This window comes from Scylla paramamosain, chromosome 40 (genome assembly GCF_035594125.1).
Source record: "Scylla paramamosain isolate STU-SP2022 chromosome 40, ASM3559412v1, whole genome shotgun sequence".
NCBI lineage: Eukaryota > Metazoa > Arthropoda > Malacostraca > Decapoda > Portunidae > Scylla > Scylla paramamosain.
In genome coordinates, this window is record NC_087190.1 from 5253001 (window position 1) to 5277954 (window position 24954).

General features: G+C 47.1%; 1 protein-coding gene across 6 annotated transcripts in view; it reads left to right on the plus strand.

The window, feature by feature from the left end:
• Positions 1-24713, plus strand: part of LOC135092754 (uncharacterized) — an 81601-nt gene extending 56888 nt beyond the window's left edge. For 2 of the 6 annotated variants that reach the window (XM_063991434.1, XM_063991432.1), the window contains exon 4: positions 10260-14144. In XM_063991434.1, the coding sequence (XP_063847504.1) occupies positions 10953-13847 (2895 nt within the window). In that variant the 5' untranslated portion in view covers positions 10260-10952 and the 3' untranslated portion in view covers positions 13848-14144. Of the gene's footprint in view, positions 1-8537; positions 9947-10259; positions 14145-16424; positions 19516-20476 lie in introns of those variants that run through there. The other 4 variants (XM_063991438.1, XM_063991437.1, XM_063991435.1 and 1 more) reach the window with 3 other exon arrangements.
• Positions 24714-24954: the final 241 nt, after the last annotated feature.

The following is a 24954-nucleotide window of genomic DNA, read 5'->3' on the forward strand; positions in this document are numbered from 1 at the left end:
TTCATTAGGTCTAAAAAATATATTAGTGTTTATTCTCTGTGTAGTCTGTCTGTCCATGCCAACCACACCTTCACCACCTCTGAAGCCCACCAATAGACGGCCGGGGGAGTGAAGGGGTCAGGCACACACACTGGGCTTCGTCAGGACAGGACAGTGTTTCGCAGGCTGCAGAGATTGTTTACCTTTGTCTGAGTCTATAGATACCTTATTTGTTTATTTATTTATTTATTTATTCATTTTTATTTTTGGTGTGTGTGTGTGTGTGTGTGTGTGTGTGTGTGTGTGTGTGTGTGTGTGTGTGTGTGTGTGTGTGTGTATCATATCTTATTCTTTTCTGTTAAATTTTTTTTCTCATTTTTCTTTTTTCCTTTTCCCTTTTATTTTATTTACTTTCTTTCTTTTTCTGTCTTTTTTCTTTTTCTTTTAGTTTATTTTCTTTCTTTTTTCTTAATGAAACACACAGGGCTTAGTCAGGACAGAATCTCTGAGGCTTCCATGAGTGGTTCCCTTACTGGTGGGTCAGAATGCCTGTCAGACCGTTACTACAACGACGAAAACACCCTGGAAAACTGAAACACCTTCCCTTACTGGTGATGAAGAATTTTGAGTCATTTTTATTGTTGCATTTACTGATCTATTTATTTAATTTTATCTCTATTTGTTTATTTATTGAGTAGTTGTTTTTTCAAGAGAGGTGTCTCGGTAATGACAACAAAGGGGTCGAGGAAAAAAACACCTTCCCTTATTGGTGGTGAAGAATTTTGAGTCATTTTTATTATTGTACTTACCTATTCATTTAATTTTTGCTTTACTTATTGATTTACTGAATAGTTAGGAGAGGGTCTGGCTAATGACGACAGAAGGCTACAGAGGAAAACACCTTCCCTTATTAGTGGCGAATAATTTTGAGTCATTTTCATTATTGTATTTACTTACCTACTTATTTAATTTTATCTTTGTTTATTGATTTATTGAGTAGTTATTTTTTTCTGAGAGTGGGTCTGGCTAGAGAAGAAAACACCTTCCCTTACTAATGATGAAGAATTTTGAGTAATATTTATCATTGTATTTCCTTACTTATTTATTTCATTTTATCTTTCCTTATTGATTTATTGAGTAGTTGGTAGTTTTTTCTAAGTGGGGGTCTGGCTAATGACAAAGGGGCGGAGGAGAGGGCCTCTGTCACTGCTACATTAACCACATCTTTCCTTAATCACTAGCCACTGTGAAATATTCTTCTTCTGCAGCCACTCCAAACACTGCACTGCCTAGAAACTGCAACATCTATTCATCTAATCCCTTTCCCTCTCGTAGACGCTTATAAAGACTACATACATTGCTTTTAGTGTCGAGAATTGTTGGATAGAGCCAAAAAGATTATCTAAAATTACAGATTAGAGTAGTGACTTCAAACTTGCTTGTTGCTCTACTACTAGGACGATGACAACACTCTTGAACACCAACACACCCTCCATTAGAGCCTCTTAGAAGTGTGAGACGAGGCGACCCGTATTCAGAAACGCTTTGCTCTCTCACCACGACTAATTTCAAAGGCCACAGAGGTGAGTAGCAGGGTTCTCACGAGTGTTTTCCCTGTTCATAATGTGGAAATGTTGTTAAACTGTCACTAGAACCGTAAAAATTTAATTAAAAACACGTGTAACTTACTAAAAAGGTCCACGACTGTTTTCAAAGGCCACAGAGGTGAGTAGCAGGGTTCTCACGAGTGTTTCCCCTGTTCATAATGTGGAAATGTTGTTAACCTGTCACTAGAACCGTAAAAACATCCTTAAAACACGAGAAAACTTATTAAAAAAGTACGTATTGTGAAACGCTGAGCTCCTTCACCACGACTGTTTCCAAAGGCCACAGAGGTGATTAGCAGGGTTCTCTAGAGTGTTTCTACCGTTCATAATGTGGAAGTGTTGTTAACCTGTCGCTAGAGCCATACAAACACACTTAAAACCCCGTGTAACTTCAACTAGAGCATTTTGAAAGTCGTGAAGGAGGTGTGGCGCGGAAGTGTTACAGAATACAGTGCGTGGAATGGTGAAGCAAAGGAGAGTGTCTTTCGTCCTCTCATCCCCGGGGGAGTCTTATAAAACCTCTCTCTCTCTCTCTCTCTCTCTCTCTCTCTCTCTCGTGACAAGTTTGTTATGAAATCAAGTTTATTGCTACTTTTTTCTTCTCTCTGTGTCTCGCTTTCTCTCTTTACATTTTTGGTTTCCCCCTCGTCCCCTGGTGCTTTGTGGTCTTGCGGGCAGCGTAACACTGAAGGAGATATCTGAGGTGAGTGGAGGGCTATTACGTTACTGCTCAGCCATTCCAGTCATCGTGTTCTCAAGCGTTCATGTCTTAATCTAAAACTTTCACTGCGGTATGCCACTATTCACAGCACTACAAGCAATACATGAGGTCTTTATAAGCATCTACGAGAAAGAAAAATGCATAAAGAGAATAGATTTTGTAGTTTCCAGGCAGTACAGTGTTTGCAGGTGGCTGTGGGACAAGGAAAGGTGCCTCACAGTGGTTAGTGATTAGGGAAAGGTGTGCCAAGTACCTGTGAAAGGGTTAATTTTTTTTTTTTTTAGCAGGTCTTGAGTCATTTTTATTATTGTACTTACCTATTCATTTAATTTTATCTTTACTTATTGATTTATTGAATAGTTAGGAGTGGGTCTGGCTAATGACGACAGAAGGCTACAGAGGAAAACACCTTCCCTTATTAGTGGAGTTTTCAAGGGTGTTTTGTTCGTTGTAGTGATGCGAGCTACATCACTTCTCATGAGCAGCGTCGGCATTCTCTCGTTTCAGGATCTGTAGTGGATGTTTTTTTGAGTTTTCCACGGTGTTTCCTTGGCTGTAGGGGAAGGCTGACACTTTGCTCGTGACTTGGCTGTAGGGGAAGGCTGACACTTTGCTCGTGACTTGGATGTAGGGGAAGGCTGACACTTTGCTCGTGACTTGGTTGTAGGGGAAGGCTGACACTTTGCTCGTGACTTGGATGTAGGGGAAGGCTGACACTTTGCTCGTGACTTGGTTGTAGGGGAAGGCTGACACTTTGCTCGTGACTTGGTTGTAGGGGAAGGCTGACACTTTGCTCGTGACTTGGCTGTAGGGGAAGGCTGACACTTTGCTCGTGACTTGGCTGTAGGGGAAGGCTGACACTTTGCTCGTGACTTGGCTGTAGGGGAAGGCTGACACTTTGCTCGTGACTTGGCTGTAGGGGAAGGCTGACACTTTGCTCGTGACTTGGCTGTAGGGGAAGGCTGACACTTTGCTCGTAACAGCGTGCGACTTGTTACTTCTGATGACCTGCCATCGTGTTCTCCAGCGTTTCAGTTGTTGTGTTGGATGTTACTGGGGTGTTCAAGGGTGTTTTCTTGGCTCTAGCTATTTGATAAGGATTGTGTATTATTATTATTATTATTATTATTATTATTATTATTATTATTATTATTACTATTATTATGTATTATCGATGGGGAAACACTCATGAGAAGCTGAGTGATCATCTCTGTGGGTTTTGAAATCAGTCCTTACGAAGATTTAAATTGATTTGTAAAATGAATAATGAGGGTGAAGCACTGGAATAACCATAATTACTGAAAAAAATAAAAGATAAATAAATGAATAAATGATAATAATAATAATAATAATAATAATAATAATAATAATAATAATAAGAAGAAGAAGAATGAGTAATCTCGCACCTGTCTTGCCTGCAGGTCTATAACTAATATCCTTATTATCTAATTAGTCCAGGTGCTCTCAATTAATTAATAATACGGGAACAGGTGTGTGTGTGTGTGTGTGTGTGTGTGTGTGTGTGTATGTGTGTGTGTGTGTGTGTGTGTGTGTGTGTGTGTGTGTGTGTGTGTGTGTGTGTGTGTGTGTGTGTGTGATGGCTCCAGAAAGTGTGGGGAAAAGAAAAAAAAATAAATAAAAGCTCGTGTCTATTGGCCAGCCTACTTTTGGGTGGAAGGAGAAAGGAAGTCTTGGTGTCGATCTTAATCTTGATCTTGTGTGGCTTATAAGGAAGTACTGTGGTAATAGTTGTGAGGTGAGTGATACGCAAGTCTTTTTTCCTTCCTCTTTTTGCAGCAGAAGGATTGAGATAAGGAAAAGTAGTGAACCTGTTGCGTAAGAGTGTGGTGGGAGGCGGCAGTTAGTCAGTCTTAGTTTTGTAGGTAGTTAGTTTTATCAGTCTTTCATTTCAGTTGTTAATCAGTCAGTCAGTCAGTCGATCAGTCAGCCTGTTAGTTAGTCAGTGAGGCAGTCAGTTATTCAGTCAGCCAATCAGTAAGTTACCTATTTAGTTCATCAGTCTTTCATTTGTCAGTCAGTCAGTCAGTCAGCTTGTAGGTTAGTGAGTCAAGCAGTCAGTTACTCAGTCAGTTATTCAGTCAGTATCCCATTGTAGCACTCAGTCAGTCAGTCAGTCAGATGTACAGTTAGCTTACTAGTTAGTCACTTTATTAGGCAGTCAATCAGTCATTTAGCCATGTAGTCACTTAATCAGTCAATCAGTCATTCATTCATTTAGCCATATAGCCACTTAATCACCCAGTCAGTCATTCAGCCATGTAGTCACTTAATCAGCCAGTCAATCAGTCATTCAGTCATTCAGTAATATGGCCACTTAATCAGTCAGTCATTCAGTCACTCAGCCATGTAGTCATTTAATCAGCCAGTCAATCAGTCATTCAGTCATTCAGTAATATGGCCACTTAATCAGTCAGTCAATCAGTCATTCAGTCATTCAGCCATGTAGTCACTTAATCAGCCAGTCAATTAATTAGTCACTCAGTCAACTTGTCAAACAGTTAATCACCCAGTCACCCAGTTAATAAGTCAATCAGTCAACCAGCCAAACTCATAAACAACCGAACTACCCAAACAACAAAACAATCAATCTAGCCACACTCACCCATCCAATCACCCACCCAGCCAGTCAGCCAGCCACTCAAGTCCTCTCCAGCCCACTAAAACCTTGTAATTTGGCAACCCAGTACTCATCACCCACTGAACTACCACTGGCCACACGTTCACTCTGGACTTACTCTCGTTACTTCCACCTTTCATCAGTGGGTAGGTAAGTGGCCTCAGGATACGAGTGGATTGAAAGGTCATGTTTGTAGCGTCTGTTTGTGGGTTGCTGGAGAAAGTTATTTGCCTAGGTTTGCTTTTTTTGTGATTTATTATTATTATTATTATTATTATTATTATTATTATTATTATTATTATTTTTATTTATTTATTTATTTTTTAGGGTGTGTTTCGTTGAATTTGGTGGTGGTGGTGGTGGTGGTGGTGGGTCAGAGAGAGAGAGAGAGAGAGAGAGAGAGAGAGAGTGAGGGGATTGGTGTTATAAAGAAAATAAAGTTTAGAGAGTGTTGTGTAGTTCCATTCTCTCTCTCTCTCTCTCTCTCTCTCTCTCTCTCTCCTTCCGTCCCATTCCCTCGCTCCCTCCCTCCCCTCTCCATATCCTCCCCCTCCCTAACTCCCTACCTCCCTCCCTTTCCTTACCCCTTCCCCTCCCTCATCCTCTCTCCTCCTTTATCCCTTCTCCCTACCTCTCTCCCTCTCTCCCTCTCCCTCCCTCTCTCACCCTCCCAGACGTCTTATATTCACGTAGCTTCCTCACACTCACTCACTCACTCGCTCACTCACAACAAGCTTTTCCACCTGTTTAAAACTTGTAAAAGGGGAAAGATGAAGGAGTTAGGAGAAAATCAATACGAAAGGGGAACTGAAGAAACTTGAAATGGGGGAGGGAGGAAAAAGTTTGTGGGGACTTGAAGGTTCGAAAAAAAAGGGGGAAAAATTATTGAAGGTTCGAAAAGAAGGAAAAGAAAAAAAAAAGGAAAAAAATATATATCCGGTGGTGAGATTTGGAAGTGAGGAAAGGAGGGGAAAAAGGGGAGATTTAATATTTCCACGTAGTTTTGTTTTGTAGCTGATTGGGAGAAGGGAAAAAAAAAGTGTGGTTAGGTGGCGTTTGTAAGAGAGAGAGAGAGAGAGAGAGAGAGAGAGAGAGAGAGAGAGAGAGAGAGAGAGAGAGAGAGAGAGAGAGATACTAATTATGCCCTTCAAAAAAATCAGACCTAACTAACTTTTTCCAATCATATTTGACAAGTTTATTTATTACTTTGTTTTTTTACACCGAGCTAATAACATAAAGAGAGAGAGAGAGAGAGAGAGAGAGAGAGAGAGAGAGAGAGAGAGAGAGAGAGAGAGAGAGAGAGAGAGAGAGAGAGAGAGAATATTTATGGGCACTTAGTCGCTTCATCTGAGTAAGGTGTGAGAAAAAAAAGAAAAAGATGGACAGATACATACATACATACATACATACATACATACATACATACATACATACATAGGTAGGTTGATTGCTAGATAGATAGGTAAATAGGTCGATAGAAATGAAAACGAAATTTGAGTAGGAACAAGAAAAAACAGAGAGAGAGAGAGAGAGAGAGAGAGAGAGTGAGAGAGAGAGAGAGAGGGAGAGAGAGAGAGAGAGAGAGAGAGAGAGAGAGAGAGAGAGAGAGAGAGAGAGAGAGAGAGAGAGAGAGAGAGAGAGCGCCATCCTACCAATTCCCTGTACATGTCCCTCACAAAGACGTAGAAGCTCAGGTGGAACATTATTGAATTCACCTGGCCTCTACCTGTCCCGCCAGCACAGGTACATGTCCCGGAGTAACAAAAATATAGGTGAAGTAAGAAAGAGAATGATATTACTTAACTTGTCTCAAACCTGCGTCACTTTTCATCAAGTAACCAGCGTGTTTGTTTATGTTGGGCCTCGTCTCTTATGTAAGCTGTATTCAGTTGTTGTTGTTGCTGTGGTCAGTGAAATTATCTGTTCTAATCTGTCTTGAAAATATTGTTATGTGAGAGTTTTGTATTTTTTATCTATTTTTTTTTCACTTTGCTGTCAGAATCTTCCTACTCTCGAGTTTTCAAGTAATAGAGCAATATATTAGTTAAAAAATCTAAGTTTGTTTCTAAAAATTTAGTTTCTAGTTTGTTATTTTGGCTTTCCTTTTTCCTGCTCTACAAGTACAGGTTGTATTTCAAAAGAGTAAATTCACTTTTTCAAAATGGGTTTAGTGCACAGTACGTCGCCTTTTTTATTTATTTATTTTTTTTGTCTCCCACATCTTACTTTCTCAAAAATAGACTTCGTTACGTCACATCCTTTACTGTACGTTTTTATTCGTCCCTTCCATTTTGCTTTCACAAAAATACTGTTTGTTACATCACGTCCTTTCTTCTTTTCCTCTCTCTTTTCTTGGTCCCTCCCATTTTACTTACTGAGAAGAGAGTCAAGCTCCAAGCACATCACTTCACTCTTTTCCCTCCCACTGCCATCCAGGCTTACAAAAAAATACACTTACGTCACCCTCTTTTCCTGCATCCTTTTTCTCTCCCTCTCCCATTTTGTGCCACAGTCATGCACGGGGGAGATCAGGTCAGCCATGGCGCCCAGAGTCCTGACGTCACTGTGCGAGGGAGGGCGGGGGAGGGCGGGGAGAGGGGGAAGGAGGGGGAGTACTTAAAGCTGAATGCTCTTTTGTGGCTTTCAGTGCCTTTCAGGATTTGCAAAGGGGAGGGTGTTCGATACTCACGGATTTCCCTTCCCTTGTTAATGTTCCTGCCTCCCCTCTGCATTAACTCCACTTCATTTGTCCTCTGCCTGCCAATGACAGCGTGGTGCTGCGCTCTGAGTCACCATAGAGGATGTAATGAGGGAAAATGGAAATATACAATACACATTTACCTTCCCTTGCTATTGTTCCTCCTTCTCCATATAAGCTACACTTTATTTATCATTTAACTGCTGACGAAAACGTGGTATGATTTGTTTTGAGTCACCATAGAGGATGTAATGAATGAAATGGAAATACAGAACACATTTACTTTCCCTTGCCAATGTTCCTGCTTCTCTTCTGCATAAACGCCCCTTCATTCGTCGTCTGCCTAATAATGAGAACGTGGTACTTTATGACCTGACTGACTGGAGGATGTAATGAGCGGAACTGGCAATATGCAACACACATTTACCTTGTGTTGCTAATGTTCCTGCTTGTCTTCTGCATAAACTCCTCTTCATTTGTCCTTTCGCTTATGACATCGTGGTATTTATGATCTGACTGACTAGAGGATGCAGTAAGCGAAACTGGCAATATGCAACACACATTTACCTTGTGTTGCTAATCTTCCTTCTCTTCCATGTAAGGTGCACTTCATTAATTTTGTCCTTTACCTGCTAATGAGAACGTGGTATTTTATTACTTGAGTGACTGGACGGTGCAATGAGCGCAACTGAGACTATAGAAGACATTAGCACATTTCCCTTCCCTTGCTAATGTTTCCCCTTTGTCTCCTGTTTCTCCTTCCCCTCTTCATGAATTTCCTCCGGTCACTACCTGCAAAAGAGAACGTGGCATCTGTTATCTGAGTCACTGTAGACGTCATGAGCAAAAGTGCAAAAGTGAGCCTACATGAATCACTTTTCCCTTCCTTTGCTAATATTTCTCCATCACTTTTCTCTAGACTCCACCGCATTAACCTGAATTACTACTGGGAACCTGGCGTTTATGATCTGAGGCACTACAGATGATGCAATGAGCGAAACTGAAACTGTATGAGTCTATTTACCTTAACATGCTAAATTTCCTGCTTCCTTCTATGTAAACTCCACCCATTAACCTCCTAATTACTAATGGGAACGTGGTAGTTATGAATGAAGTGGCTGTAGATGACATAATGAACGGAATTGAAACTCTAGAAGCCATATTTCCTTTCCGTTGCTTATAGTTCCCTCCCTTCTATGTACCCTCTATCCCATTAACCCATTACACCCATTAAACGCGGTGCCTATGATTTCAGTCACTATAGACGTTGTAATGAGCGAAACTGAAGCTGTAGGAGTCGTGTTTATCTCTATTGATTTTCCTGCCTCTGCAAACTTCACCCATGAGCCTCTTAAATAATTACTGATGAGAATGTATCTATTATTTAATTACCTGTGGCTGATATAATGGCCGTAAACTTAATAGGAGTCATAATTACCCCCCTATTACTGTTATCCTTCATTCTACAAGGGGAGTTTTCCTCTTTTTTACCCTTTTTTTTCCCCTCAGTGGCCTCAGTTTTGTGGCGGGATGGCAAGATCAGCGTGTGAGTGAAGCTGTCATTGTTTACTCGATCATGTGTGTTTGGTTTATGGGTATCCTTTTATTTTATTTATTTATTTCGTCTATAATGAAGTACGCTGGTGGAAAAAGAAGGGAAAGAATTGGAGTGGATGATGATTATAATGGTGGTTCTGTTAACAGGGTGGTGATGTGCAGGGAGATGGGCTGTTTGCTTTGGTGTTGTTTGGTGGAGCAATGTTTTTTTTTTTTTTTTGGAGGGTTATTTTGTCTTTTTTCTTTTTTTTCTCTCTTTTTCTCTTTAAATTCCCTGCGTTTTTTTTTTTTATTTCTCTCTTGTTTTTAATTGTGATGTTTTGTGTTTTGTGTTTTGTGTTTTGTTTTTATCCGTGTCTCTCATTTTGTCGCTCCTGTTCCTTTGTGTTTGTTCCATGTATGTTTTCTCTCTCTCTCTCTCTCTCTCTCTCTCTCTCTCTCTCTCTCTCTCTCTCTCTCTCTCTCTCTCTCTCTCTCTCTCTCTCTCTCTCTCTCTCTCTGTGTGTTTATCTATCTGTCTATTTATCTATCTATCTATCCTTTACAAACATCACACACACACACACACACGCACACGCACCGATCCATGTCCTCTCTCTCGTCGACAAACACTGCAACACAACACAAAATACTCCACATATTAACGTTTACAAGTGACCTGCGAAGCCCCAGGTGTAGTGAGGCCCCAGGTGACGAGCTACCCGTGCTTCCATTGAGTGCACCACGAAGGACTCTGAAGGACTCTGGTATGTGTGTGAGACTCAGTTGTTTTTTTTGCATGACACATCGGACTTGGAAATTTGGGATTAAAAAGGGTTACAGTTTTTTGCATGTTTCTCTCCCTCTTTCTCTTTTGTGTGACCTCTTGACTTTGCTACGTGATATTTTCCCCTCTCCTTTCACAGGGTTTGTTTTAGGAGGAAAAAAATATGGGTTAGATTTCCGCATGCTCTCATCTTCCTCTCTCTCTCTCTCTCTCTCAGACGAGTGACTTTACCATCTTCATTTTTTCCCCGCCCCTTCACATCTGGACTTTCACGCCCCTCTCTCCCCTCTCAGGTAAATAATGATGTTGCGTTAGCCGACACGAATGTCAATGGTGTTCTTGAACCTCTGCCTTTGCCAGCCGCCCCGCCACCCACTCCGACAGCTCTTCCTCCTCCGTCCGAGTCGTCGTCTTCACCTTCAGCGGCGACCTTTATCACCGACTTGGTGCAATCCACGGTGCCGGTTCTTGTTCCTGCCCTCTTTCCGGGGTCCCAGCCTGCCCCTCCCCCTCAGCCAGCCCCTGCCCCTCAGCCCGTCGCTCAGCCAGTCACCCAGCCAACCCCTCAACCAGCCCCTCAACCAGCCCCTCAACCAGCACCATCAGCCCCTCAACCAGCCCCTCAACCAGCACCATCAGCCCCTCAACCAGCACCATCAGCCCCTCAACCAGCCCCTCAACCAGCACCATCAGCCCCTCATCCAGCACCTCAGCCAGCTCAGCCAGCCTCTACAAGCCCTCAGCCATCTCCACCAGCGCCTCAGTCAACACCTCAGCCAGCAAACCAGCAGACCGCGTCAACACCCACACCCACACCCACAGCTCAAGCCACACCCGCACCCACAACTCAAGCCACACCCGCACCCACAACTCAAGCCACACCGCAGTCCTCATCCCAGCCTGCCACTCCTGTCCCTTCGTTCACACCTCAACCTGTAAACGTGTCCTTGCAGCCTGTAAACACAACTACTCAGGCCCCCAATGTGATGTACCCCAGCACCGCACGGCCTTTCCATCCTACAGTGATCAGCTCCTCGTCTTCGTACTTCCCCTCCAGCGAGGCCTACTCGTCAAAGGAAAAGGACAGTTACTTCATCCCAGAAATGCCTCCCTCAGCTCGGTACATCAGGGTGGCTCAAGATTCACTGTATCCGGAGGGCGGCGCCAACGTTGGGGTCATTCCAGCCGGGAAGTTTTTCGTGTTCCCATCCTCACATTCAGCCCTGTATGGAATCCCCCAGCCGGTGTATCCCATTTCGCCACCTCCCGGTTACAGCAAGTACACTTCCAAGCCAGGCAACCACACCATGTACCAGTATGAGGCACCCGAGAATTCCACCATGTCATACGCGCCTAGTCACACCCACTATATAGTTAAGCCGAGTAACTACTCCATGTATTCCTATCCGGAGCCCCAAACTCCTGCTTCCATGTACGGCCTGCCTACACCTGCCAGTCTGGAGGGGTACACTACACAGGTGCCTTACCCAAGTGCCCACCAGGGGTACTCAATGATGCAAAGGGTGATGCAGCCTCCAGGGGTCCCGTCAGGTATGTACCAAGGGCCTCCACTGAGCAACTCTTCCACGCAGCAACAACCCTATTATTCTTTTCCAAATGTGCAGTTCCCAGGGCTGCAGACATACCCACACCCGGGGCCCTGGCCAGCGCAGTACATCGCGATACAACCCATACCTGCCTTAAGTGGACTTAGTGGACCGCCTACTCACTATGGACCACCTGCAAAATCCACAAGTGGAGCAGAGCAGAACGTAATGGCACCACCTCCGCAGTACTTACCGCCGCAGCCACAGCCAGTAACAGAACCGTCTCACCAGTACTTACCTCCGCAAGCAGCTCCAGTACAGACAACAAGGAAGCCATCATCACAATACTTGCCGCCTTCTCCAGGGCAGTCACTAGCGAAACCACCCTCTCAGTACTTACCACCTTCAGTAGCGTCTCAGTATTTGCCGCCTGCAAGCTCACCGTCCCAGGGTCCTCTGCCTAACCAGCTTCCAGTACCTAATGCAGCACCTCCCTCAGGTAGTCAGACACCCGAGTCCCCAGCACCTCCAGCATCCTCTCTCTCCAGCGATCAACTCTCCCAGTTCCTCGCCAGGCTGAATCTCCAGTTTGACGACTCTAGAGAAGTTGATCGTCCAAAAAAACGTAGAAAACAATCCAGGAGGAAGCACACTGACGATGACCTGCTGGAATTAATGGAAGCTTTGGGAATTCCGCAGCCGGAGCTTGAATCCTCCTCCTCCCGTAGTAGACAGCGGTCAGGGGGCCGCGGAGAAGAGTCCTTCAACACTCCGGGATCTGACAGCATCCTAGATTTCTTCCGCAACAACGGTCTTGACTCTGGATCCCCGTCGCGGGACCAGAGCCCCAGCAGAGGCCGGGACAGGGGGCGCTCAGAGGACAGGAGGAACTCGATTCTCAGTAGACTCTTTAGCGATCCTGAGACGGGCATGGAAATCCTGAGCGAGTTGCTCGGTGGAGGCGAGCAGAGCGGGGAGGTGTTTAATGAGCGTCGTAATGGTCGTGGGGGTGATGGTCGTCGTCGTGACAAGGGTTCACGCAAGGGACGAGGCAAAGGGGATGACAGACGCAGAGGCAGCAGTGCGGAGGACACAGGAGCGTCCATCTTGTCGTTCCTTCTAGACTCTGACTCCTCGTCCAACTCGCGGTCGAGGAAAGGAGGAAAGTCTTCAGGCTCACGGTCCCGCTTCAACTTTGGGTCTCTCTTCGAGGGCAGGAGTCCTTTGAACATGGTCGGTTCTTTACTCACCGCCGCCTCGTCTTTGATAAACAGTCAGCCATCCTCTGATAACGCCCCGTCCCCACTTGGTGCCCTCCTGTCATTATTCACCAACCAGGCATCGTCGAGTAGTCTCCAGTCCCTACTCAGCGGTCTGTCATCGTCTGACAGTGGCCAGTCATCATTCAACCCACTGTCACTGCTCAGCGCTTTGTCCTCAGGCGGTCTTCAAGGTCTTTTGAAGTTCCTGACTCCCGGTAGCACTTCGCCTCAGCACAACACGTCTCAGTCCGGTGGCCAGACACAACAGCTGGGCCAGGCAGCACCTACGACCCAGGCACCGCAGTCGGCCAAACCGCAACCAACACCGTACGGCCAATCATCATTGGTTCAGAGTGCCCAGCTAGTAAGAAATGCTGAGCTATTGAGAACTGCCCAGGCGCTCACCAATGCCCAGGCTTTACGTGACGCCCAAGCCCTCCTCACTCCCGGCCTGTACACGTCCCCGGCACTCCTTGGCACTCACCTCTACCCTGATGTGTACTCCCAGCCGCTTGTCGACCCATACCTGCTCCCGAACCTGTATTCCCCCGCGCTGTCAAGCCCCTACGCTCACAAAGGCGTCGCAGCACCACCCGTTGCCTACGCTCACAAGGGCGTCGCAGCCCCAGCCGTCGCCTACAAGACCACCACCACCACCACCGCCAAGCCATACAAGACCCACTCGCCGGCCAACGCGCAGGCCGCAGCCAACCTGAAGACACTCATCAACGCCCAGTTACTCCTGAACGCTCAGTTAGTCAAGGGCACCCGGTCACTGCTCAAGGCTCGGGCACAGGAGAAGAAGAACGCCGCCACCACCACCACTCCACCTCCTCCTCCACCCACCCCGTCGCCAGCCATACACTTGGTCTTGAACCGCTTCGTAAAAGGAAACTCTGCCCCCCCTGCCGTTCCTTTCTCCAACCAGCAGCCTCCTTCTTCCGGCCTTCAACCCACACCCACAATGCCTCCCTACCAAAGCCCTCCAGCCTCGCCCAGGACTCCTCGTGATAGGAAACTCTTCCTGTCATTGGTTGTGGAGCCTTTGCTGAACCCGGCACCGCAGGGCTAAGGCAAAGAGCTGCAGGACTCCTGAGACAATTCATTCTCTTTCCCCAGCGCTTGACGAACAGATCACAGGGAAAGGCTCAGAGAGGCAAGTGTGGTGGAAGTATTCCCTCTCCGTCACCAGCAGCACTGTTCACCAGAGGACAGCGGGGGAGTGGGGCAAGCATTGGCTGCCTCAGGATGAACAAGATATGAAGGGAAGCGGCGCTGACCAACAAGGAAACATCTGATTCTTCATTAAAACACAGAACTGGGGGAATGAATTGCTAACAAGTGCAGTACAACTTCGATTTAAAGCGAATCCGTTCAACCATAATTTCTGCCACACTGTTGACATGAAGCATGTCCTTCCTGCTCTGCGTGATGGCGTCCTCGAGGCTTGACCTCACAGTGCATGAAGGATTACTTTACTCAGCCTCACACACACAGCTTCCACACACGGCAGCGACGACTGTGTTCGGGCGCCATGTGTTGCTGTTATTGTTGTCTCCATCCCTGCGGCAGGTGTAAGGTGGAGCAGAGAGCAAAACTAGAGGCGGCCAGCGCGCAGTCTTGTCCGGCGTTGGCAGCAGCGTGGCGGTGCGGTGCGGGGATGGCGTCAAGGTGCAAATCACCACACCAGTTTGGGGTGACATGACTTGCCTCGCCTGATGCTTGTTGCGTAACGCAGCGCCTCAGGCAGACCTGGCAGCCTCGCACCACGCCTCCTCACGCCTCTCCGCCTAAGTGTCCCTGCCGCCTCACCATCATGCACACAGATCTTTTACAAGTATGCGTAAAAAAAAGAAGCCCAGGCTGGCTTGAGTCAGGCTGCGGCACACCGCCCACCTGACGCCCACCCATCTGTCTGGCGTCGCGGCGGGCCCGCTGCGTGGCAGGAAACACCAGCGTGACAGCAAACACGACTTATTTTTCAGTGCGTGTTTGTCACCAAATCTTCCCGCTGCATACCAATTGTTTCCTTAAAGCTAAACTGTTCGTTTCACCAAAGGAACGAACGTACGAGTGCCAAGTACTTCCCTTATCTCTTGTTCCAGTGACTCGCTTTAAATCGAAGTTCTGCTACGAATTACGTTGTTGTATAATTTCGATACAAGATTACAAGCGAAACATTACAAACAGGAACACAATTTCCTGAAAATAGTTGAGTGAAACTATCTCTGACGAGCCGCGCCTCTCAGCTATACCAGGCACCTCTTGCTGCACGCACACACACACACACACACACACACACACACACACACACACACACACACACACACACACACACGTTATTTTTATTATTATTATTATTATTATTATTATTATTATTATTACTATTATTATTATTATTACTAATACTATTAGCATTATTGTTATTCTACTATTACTGCTATTAACGTTGTAGATGTTTGCCTTATTAAGAGTTCTTAGGTTTTGTATTCTTCTTCAAATATAGTTATCACAAGCCTATTGCTGTTGTATTATAAGCTTACACGGTTTTGCAAGCTCTCTCTCTCTCTCTCTCTCTCTCTCTCTCTCTCTCTCTCTCTCTCTCTCTCTCTCTCTCTCTCTCTCTCTCTCTCTCTCTCTCTCTCTCTCTCCCCCAAGTGCCCTTCCTGCATTCACTTTTACCTTCATTATCAACATTTTTTTCTCCACGCTAGAAGTACGAGCAGTCATTTAACACAAGTTTTCAGTATTTTTTTTTTTAATGTATTCGCGTAATCCTCCCTGAGGGTGGGCATTACCTTTCATAGGGCGGGAAAAAACACGAGGGCAAGACATAAGATGAGGTCAGTTGTCAGTTGTTGTGGCTGGGTGAAGATGAGGGAGAAGACTCGCGGAAGTGTTCTCATGTTACACAGTGATGGATGTTGCTGATGGTGGTGGTGGTGGTGGTGGTGAGGAGGAGGGGATGACATATCTGTCCAGTGTGCCGTGCTCCAGTACACCTGTCTTCTTCTAGGCTGGCTGTGTGCTGCCTTCTGAACTTATGAGAAAATCAATGGCAGGTGTGTGAGGTGATACATTTGTGAACTCTTACCGGTAACTCTCACGCAATTCACCTGCGTCCTGTGGCCGGGAAACAGGAAATACATCCGAGGTGGTGAAGGGAATTTTTTTTCTACCGACCTGAATGTAATTTTTTTGACGGAAAAAAGACTTGGACATTGAAATGGAGGAGGAGGTGGTGTCTCCGCCAAGGTGTCTGTCTGTTTGTCTGTCTGTCCGTGCCTGTGGTGACGCTTAACGGAAGACCTGCGTTGTGAAGTGTCTGTGTGCAGATGACATGACGACACTTGCTTGGTGCTTGGTCGGTTGGTCAGGTCCCTGCACCATCGGGGTCACTTAAGACAACGACTGGCAGTGGCATAGGTATGTTTGGCTTAAGCAGAATATATCATGTCAGTGTTTTTACCCACACCTTTCGTAATTGTATATCTGTCAGCCTGTCTGTCTGTCTGTCTGTCTGTCTGTCTGTCTGTCTGTCTAGCGTTTTCCTGTCTGTCCGTCCGACTGTCTGTCTGTCTGTCTGTCTCTGTCTGTTTCGTAGTTTGATTTCTCCTTATTCGTCGCTTTCTCTCTCTCCTTCTCTCAGGCAGATAACGATGATGATTTTGACGACAACAATGTCTCACGCATAGGAGTACACCCTCCTCTACACCCTCCGCGCCCTTTGCTGGCAGTCCCCCCGCCGCCCTCCGCCAACGCGCAAGATTTGCCCGTGCCGCCGCTGGACACCCACACCGTCTGGTCACTCCACCAGCCCTCACCGCGCCCCTCGCAACTCACACGCCGGTCCGCCAGCTACTACGCGTCCATGACCACACCCCAGCCTTCCCGGCCCTTCCTGCCAACCATACCGCCGGATTCATCAGAGGAGCATGACGACAGTGACGATGATGATGACGACGACGAGGATGACTATGTGCTCATGACAGCAGCCTCGGACACTGCCGCTGCCGTCGCAGATTCAGAAGACACTGTGACGGTGTTTCCCTCCGGACAGCTCGTGGTGTTCCCAGCCTCTCAGTCAGCAGTGTTCAGGGCCACGCAGCCTGCCTACCAGTCAGCAGGGTACCCAAGTCATTCTGCTGGTGAAACTACTGACGAAGCAAAGTTCCCAGTGTATCAGCAGCACGAGTACCCAGCTCACCAGTATGACCACAGTTCCGGCGCTCAACAGGACCACTACCCAGCTTCCACAAATGGGCCGTATCGGCCTCACAGCGGGCACCATCACCATCACCATCACCAGCACCAGCACCAGCACCAGCCACACCATCATGATTCAGAGGAAGTTCTGTACGAGAGTCAGCCGTCGCAGTACTCAGCGCCACACACACCTCAGTCGTATCCGCCACCAGCCCACTCATATGCTCCACCAGTACAGTATCCGTCGCCTTACCAGCCCCAGTTTCCAGTTTTCCAGCAGCACCAGTTCCTTGACTCTCAGGAGGTGGAATTTCCAGTTACTCAACAGACGCAGTTCCAGGGAATCCAGCCAACACATTCAAGTCCCACCCACACGCTGCTCTCAGGTGTTTTGCAGAAGCACTTCCCAGGTGTTCAACGAGCTCAGTTCCCAGTTACCCAAGCAGTCCAGTTTCCAGTAACTCAGCAATCCCAGTTCCCAGTTACTCAACAAGTTCAGTTTCCAACAAATGCGCAGTCCCAATTCCCAGTTACTCAACAACTCCAGTTTCCTGTTAATCAAGTAGCCCAGTTTCAACAAGGCCTTGCCCCACTCATTCATCAACACCACCTCCTGGACTCTCAAGAAGTTGTGTTCCCAACTGGTCAACAGACTCAGTTTCCTGTCCTCCAACAAGGACAGCTTGGAAGAACACAACCCGCCATAGCTGCTCCCCAACAAGGGGGTCTTCAAGGACTGGCTCAGGCCGTGTTACCTTTCTTGATACCTGCCTTGAGTCGGCCCACTGTTCCTGAACCTTCCTCAGCAGAGCAGGTAAACGACACGGGCCCCGGGTCTGACGTGGCTGGCTCACTGCTACGGGGCACTCCAGTCACCTCCGACCACATCTTGGGTTCCATCTTGAACAACGCCTTGCAGTTCGACTCTCCGTCCCTGGACCAGTCGTTACTGCGGGACATAAGCTTCTCCTTGGGGTCGCCTTCTGTGAGCAACGCCTCCGTCAGCGTGGACTCGGGACCAGAAAGGAGATCATTCCTGGACACACTCTTTGAGGATCCTCTTGTGGGCATGGACGTCCTCAGCCTGCTTCTTGACCGCTCTGGGGAAAGAGAGCGGGATGAAGACGACCAGGCAAAGAACAAAGGACCACCGGTGTTTGTGTTTCTGGGCGGCGCTGGATCTACGCCCACAACACCAGCGCCCAGCACACAGCCGACCAACACACAGTCTTCCCCGCAGCTCAGCCAAGCTCTGCTCGCCTTGGCACTTGGCAGACAGGCAGGGCTCGGCAGCACCAACCCATTACTCAGTGCAGCGTCACTCATCAACCCCACGGGCCTTCAGTCACCTCTAAGCCTGCTAGCAGCTCTGAACCCTTCCACGCTGCAGAACTCACAGCTGTTACAGCAGGTGCAGCTGTTACAAAGTACTGAGTTATTAGGTGGGTCACCGTTGCTACGGGCTGCTCGGTCCTTGCCTGCTGAAACTTCTCATCAGTTGAGCCACATTCAAAGTCTATTTCCCCTAAAATTACACACTAAGAGGAAGGCATCTGATGTGGCCAGCATTTCTTCAGCAAGCGTAAGAGAGAAGGGATCAGCACACCTTCCACCGAGCACTTCACCAAAGGGTACTAAGACTCGAGGCGCTGCGGTGACGCCAGCACTCTTCCTGAGGACGTAACGTTGTGTGGTGAACTGAATGGACTGGTACAGGTGTTAGTCAAAAGGGAAGAAATACAAGCACGGCCTAGAAAGTGTTGCGTCCTTGGGAAACCTAAGAGTGTTGCAGGGTGTTGCTTCGGCTCCTTGGACGCCTCGGACACGAGAATTGAAAAGTGTTGCGAGAGGTTGTTATGTGACGTCACCAGTACCACAAGTGTCGCTGAGTGGCGGGGAGTTGCAACACACGATAACTCGCTGCTCTGGCAGGTGGTGAAGAAAGTCTGGCGTGTCATTGGCCGGTGGAGGAGGTCAAGGCAGATCGGCAGATAGTGGAGGAGGCCACAGTGGATCAGGAGGTGGTAGTGGAGGAGGAGGTCAAGGTGGATGAACAGTGTCAGTGGATGAAGTTCTTGGAGATCCTCAACAAATCAACAACATCCATTCCTTCAGCGGCTGTGGATCACAACTCCACACTCATGGCATTAGTAGATACTATAAATATTTAGGCGGTGTCCAAAATCTGTGAATACCAAATTTTGTGAACTTACTGAAAGGTGAATTTGAATCTGAAGAAACAAAGGATTGGCGTGTACTGTGATGTATTTATTGATGTCTTCCTTAATGCCGGTCTTTGTGTGCTTCTCAAGATACTCAGTGGTACATTTCCTTTATGTCAAGTGTTTCTGAGCCTGCTAAGTTATTACTATTATTATTATTACTACTACTACTACTACTACTACTATTACTACTACTACTACTACTACTACTACTACTACTGCTACTACCTCTACTACTACTACGACTGGCACTATTGATTTAATATTGTAACTGTATAAAGAATTCCTAAAAATACAGTAACCACAAAAATATTACACGTGTATTATATACATACTTAGATTTATTTTGTAGTGTGTCATGTCGCATTTGACTTTTGGGAGAGAGAAGGAAAGTCATGTGATCAGAATTAAATCACTGAGAGAAGGTTTACAGGAGCACGCGAAACTTTTCTTAATTAATGTATTTACAGGTGTTGCGGTTACAGGTGTTGAGAATGGGGACTGTGTAACTCTCAGTATTTCCAGTACAGTGTTGTTGTTGTTGTTGTTGTTGTTGGTGTTGTTGTTGTTGTTGTTTTGTTGTTGTTGTTGTTTTTTTGTTGTCGTTCTACTTGGTATGACTACATTTAGTACTACCACTACTACTACTACTACTACTACTACTACTACGGCTACTACTACTATTACTACGACTACTACTGTATACTAGTACTACTGCGCACTACTACTACTACTACTACTACTACTACTACTACTACTACTACTACTACTACTACTACTACGTACTACAACTACTACTACTGCGTACTTGTACAATTACTATTGCTACTACCTGCAGACAACGAGAACACCCATGACTGACCCTTCGCATCATGTACCACAGACTAGAGAAGACAGAATCATTGACAGAAAAAAGTTGTCCGTCATGTCTAGAAAAAAGTTGGAAAGAAAAAAATATACAAGTAGTGAAGTGAGCAATCTTAATGGCGGGAAAGTGTGAATGGTTATCATTTGGACTGCAGAGGAGAAAGTAATGTTTTCACGGTTGATATATGTACCGTACCACTCGACTTGCACAGTACCCAGAGACTCTAATATGACCCTTACGTGGCTGTAGGAAGCTTATTAATACAAAAGAAATGAGTTTTGACTACTAAGAATTCTTATCAGTTTACTTGTAAATGTTTAAGTAAGCTGTAGCGTGAAGATAGCATTAGGGCCCTTGTCTTCTTCCTTATCTTCACTCTCCTGACTCCCTCTCTCCCTCTCTCAGGTAGATAACGATGATGAATTTGACGACATCAGTGTGACAGGAGTAGGTGCGCCTCTCCCTTTGTCGACCCACCCTCCCTGGACTCCCGCCGTGGACGATACGCGGTCTCCCAGCGAACAGTTACTGATGGACACAGCAGATACAGTCATCGGTCCTGTCCTGCGTTCCCCCACACAGCGGGCAGGCAAGCAGCCAACACTCTGGCACAGAGCTCCAGTCACACCCAAGCCTCTAATCACGTTCATACTGAGGGCCACAAGAAAGCCTATAACAAAACGGTCCACCAGGTTGTTATCGAAGGCCATAGCGCAAGCAACCAAGTTTTCCGGCAGACCCAAGCCCACAACTCAGCCTACAACGAATCTGCCGACCTGGTTCATATCCAAGACCACAAGCCAACCAACAAGCAAGCCCCCCACCACTCCCAGACCCAGGACCACAGCTCATCCAACGCCTCATCCCGACACCCTGCCCTCAACGCAGCCTGCACCCCTGCTTACCTATCAGGCTCCTGCAGGGACGTCCCAAGGCACTCGCCGCCCTTTCCTTCCTACAGTATCACCATCCCGGCACTCCTTCCTCCCCACCGTGCCATCATACTCATCTGAAGAGAAGAAAGAAGAGAACGTCGATGGTTTCTTTCTTCCTACGTTGCCTCCTTACTTTTCCCAAGACAGTAAGGAAGCTGGTGTCTCTTCGGAGTACATAGATTTAGTTTACTCAGCATCAGAGGCTGACGTGGCTACACTTCCATTCAGTCACTCGTCGTCCCCATCCTCACAGTCACCAGTCAGAACCAGCCAGGCTGCTGTGTATCCTGACAGTCAGTCAACTGGTGATGAAGTTCACAACCGCCTCTTCCAGTTACTCCAGTTACTACACGCTCAGCAGGGCAAGCTACATTCCTCTCAAGAATCTGTCCGTCCAGCTGTTCCCTCCGCAAACGGTCGACAAACTTCACCCTCTGCTTCTGGAGAGTCTGCAGTTCCTGGCAGCAACTCAGTGACTAGATTCAGTCGACAGGCTCAGCCCCCACAGGGGCAGGCAAATCCAGCCCAACAAGCGGCTCTTAGAGCACTGCTGCTCCGCGCACTGCTTTCATCTACCCAGACTCCGGCTGACTCAGGGCAATCAGGGGATGATGTGCGCGGGGCAGCGCTACGGAACACTCCTGTCACTGCCGACCATATCATATCCTCGGTCTCCAATAATGCCGTAGAGTTCGACTCCCCGACGCTGCAGCAGTCCCTGGTGCGGGGCCTCAGCTTCTCAGCGGCGTCCCCGACTGTGAGGAATTCCTCGCTCAGTGTGGTCAGGAGGTCGGCAGAAAGAAGATCCAGATTTTTTGACAGACTCTTTGAAGAGGCGACCAGAAGCAGACTGGAGGACAGATTCGGTGGAGGGGCAAAAGGCAGAATACTTATGAGACTTCTGGAAGGCGCTGGTGGCGGAGGTGGAGGACTGGGAGGGCTTCTTGAGCTCCCCGAGGTGGGCCTTGGTTTGTTCCAGATGCTGCTTGGAGGGGACAGGGGGCGTGGCGGCCGCAGGGGACGAAGCAGGAGTGAGGACAGCGGGAACACGCAGTCTGGACCTCCTGTGTTTCTGTTCATGGACGATGGCGCTGCCGCCCCGGCACCCGGCACGCCCTCCACCCCAAACGGTCTCTCCGTCCCGAACAGCCAGTCCAACAACCTGATCCGCACCTTGCTCAACGCCTACACGCAGGTCAGCGGCCAGGCGCCTGCCAACCACGCCCAGGCGTTGCTGGATGCAGCGGCTTACGTCAATGCAAAGACTACAGGCGTTTCTAAGCCCCCTCCCAGCCCCACACAGCCAGCACACAACCCAGCACAGAACACGCAGCTGTTTTTACAACACGCCCTGTTGGTGCAATATCTCCAGTTGATGAGAAATACCGAACTGTTAAGAAATGCACAAAGATTGCGTTATGCACAAGCCCTACGCAATGCACATGCTCTTCGCAACGCTCAGGCCTTACGGAATGCACAGGCTGTACGTAATGCACCACAGCCTGGAGCCCACGCCCCTCAGCCTGCTGCCCCCGCTGCCCACACTGCCCATAATGCCCACACTGCCCATACTGCCCCCGCTGCCAACACCGCCGCCCAGCCTCAGACCGCGGCGCCGGCGGCAAACTCCCATTCCGCCGCCAGCCTGCAGCAGCTCATCAACACTCAGACGCTGCTCAACGCTCACCTCCTCCGCAACACTCAGTCCTTCCTCAAGGCACAGGCGCTGCTCAACTCGGAGTCCTCCACCACCACCACCACCACCACCACCACCACTCCTCCCTCTGCCCTTCCACCCACTATACACTTAACGATAAACCACAACACGGATGATATTGTGTCCTCTGCTTCCCTGAGTCAACCCTCCCTCAGTCAAACCTCCACCATGCAGTCGTCGTCCCCTTCCTCCTCAGGGCTTCAGGCCTCCAACGTGAAGACCATCACCATCCCGCTGGCCTCACTTCAAGCATCAAACGGTCAGCAGCAGCAAACATTTGGGTGAAAGACACCGCCAGATGCTAAAACTTCACTACTAAATGTATTGAAACTCTTGTCACCAAATCCCTGAAGAGAGGAGGCTCAGTGTGCACACCTCCCTTGGGCACTCCTGGCGATGCAGACACGTCACCTCAGCACGTGAATGCCTTCGGTACGCTGTGACTAAGGAACAATCAGCTTCATCATCACTGGCTTACATAGTTCAAGTATGTACAAGACACAGACCTTCTCCAGTCCCCTCCACACATCTTCGTCCGCTGTCCATCCATTCCAGGCCGCGACAGAAACATGTCACCTCGCGTCACCATCACGGTCACGGGGAGCGTTGCGTCCTCGCCAGAACTACAGGTGTTGCAGGAGTGTTGCTGAGGAGTCTTGAGCTGCAACACAAGACAGACAAGTGTTGGTGGCAAGTAGAGTCAAGCATCCAGGAGGTGGAGGTCACTGTGGATCAACAGTTGGTGGAGGAAATTATAGTGGAGCAGTAAATATCAGAAAGGTGTTAGTGGATCAGCAGGAGGAGGATGAGGTGGAGATGGAGGAGATTACAATACATCAGTAGACATTAGAGGAGGTGTTAGTGGATCAGCAGCTGGTGGAAGAAGGAAAAACTCACAAGGGAAGAACGATCATCCTTGCCCAGATCCTTGTCGTGGCTTTGGGTGGAAAAGTAGCACACTGAAAATACTGGATCACAATCAATCAAGAAACAGAAAACTAGACCTAACACGTCCAGAACTACTCACCTGTGTCTCTGCACCTCTGGACACATAATGCAAACTGGAAAACTGGAAAGCTGAGGAGTTCATCTAAAAAATTACTTGATATTCACATTAAGAACTGTCTATCTGTGTCTGTCTTTACTTCTGAATTTTTACTGGAGACTGAGAAAGCACTTGGAGGACTGTTAAGGACTTCATCTCAGTACAAGTGAGCATGGCTTTTCACCCCACGTAGTGAAGACACCGAGGCCAGTACTCTGAAACGCTTTGCTTTCTCACCATGACTATTTTCAAAGGCCACAGAGATAATTAGCCGGGTTCTCAAGTACTATCCTGTTAAAAAAATGTAGAAATCTTGTTAATCTATCACTATAATCACTAAAACCGTGTAACTTCAACTGGGGACTTTTGAATGTAGTGGAGGTGCGGGCAGAGGTGTTTCAGAATATGGTGCCAAGACTCAGCGCTGAAGTCTCTGTATTCAAGGTCGTGATCCCTACCTGCTTCCCTTAACGCGTCAGGAAAGGTGCCAGTGCAGGTGTTTTGGGGACACGTGACCTCATTAATTGCATCTGTCTCATGTGTTATTGTTATTATTATTGTTTTTATTATTATTATTATTATTATTATTATTATTATTATTATTATTATTATTAACATTTATTATTATTATTAACATTTATGATTAACTTTAGCAGCCATTACTGTTGTTACTACAATTTGAGTACCACTATTATTACTACAGCTAATACACTACTACTACTACTACCACTACTACTACTACTACTACTACTGCTGCTGCTAATACAGTATTACTACTACTACTACTACTACTACTACTACTACTACTACTACTACTACTACTAGTACTCCTGTTAATATTGTTGTTGTTCCTGTTGTTGATCTTGTTAATTATTGTTATCCTTGATTGTTAGTGAAATTATTTTTGTTATAGTTGACCATACTGAAATATAATTTTCATAAGAATATACGTGTATCATAAACATTACTCTTCTACTCGCATGCATTCCGTGAGCACTCAACCGCGTCTAGCAAGCACGAGATATCTGAGCTGAATTGAGAGAGGGAGATAAACTTACGAATAACATTTAAAATATTCACTGCATTATCATTTTAATTCAACACATTTTGGTGCACATACCCACGGCTACAGGGAGAGGTGGGTGGGGAGGAGCCTTCTCCATTACTATCCTACCTTTCTTCTTAT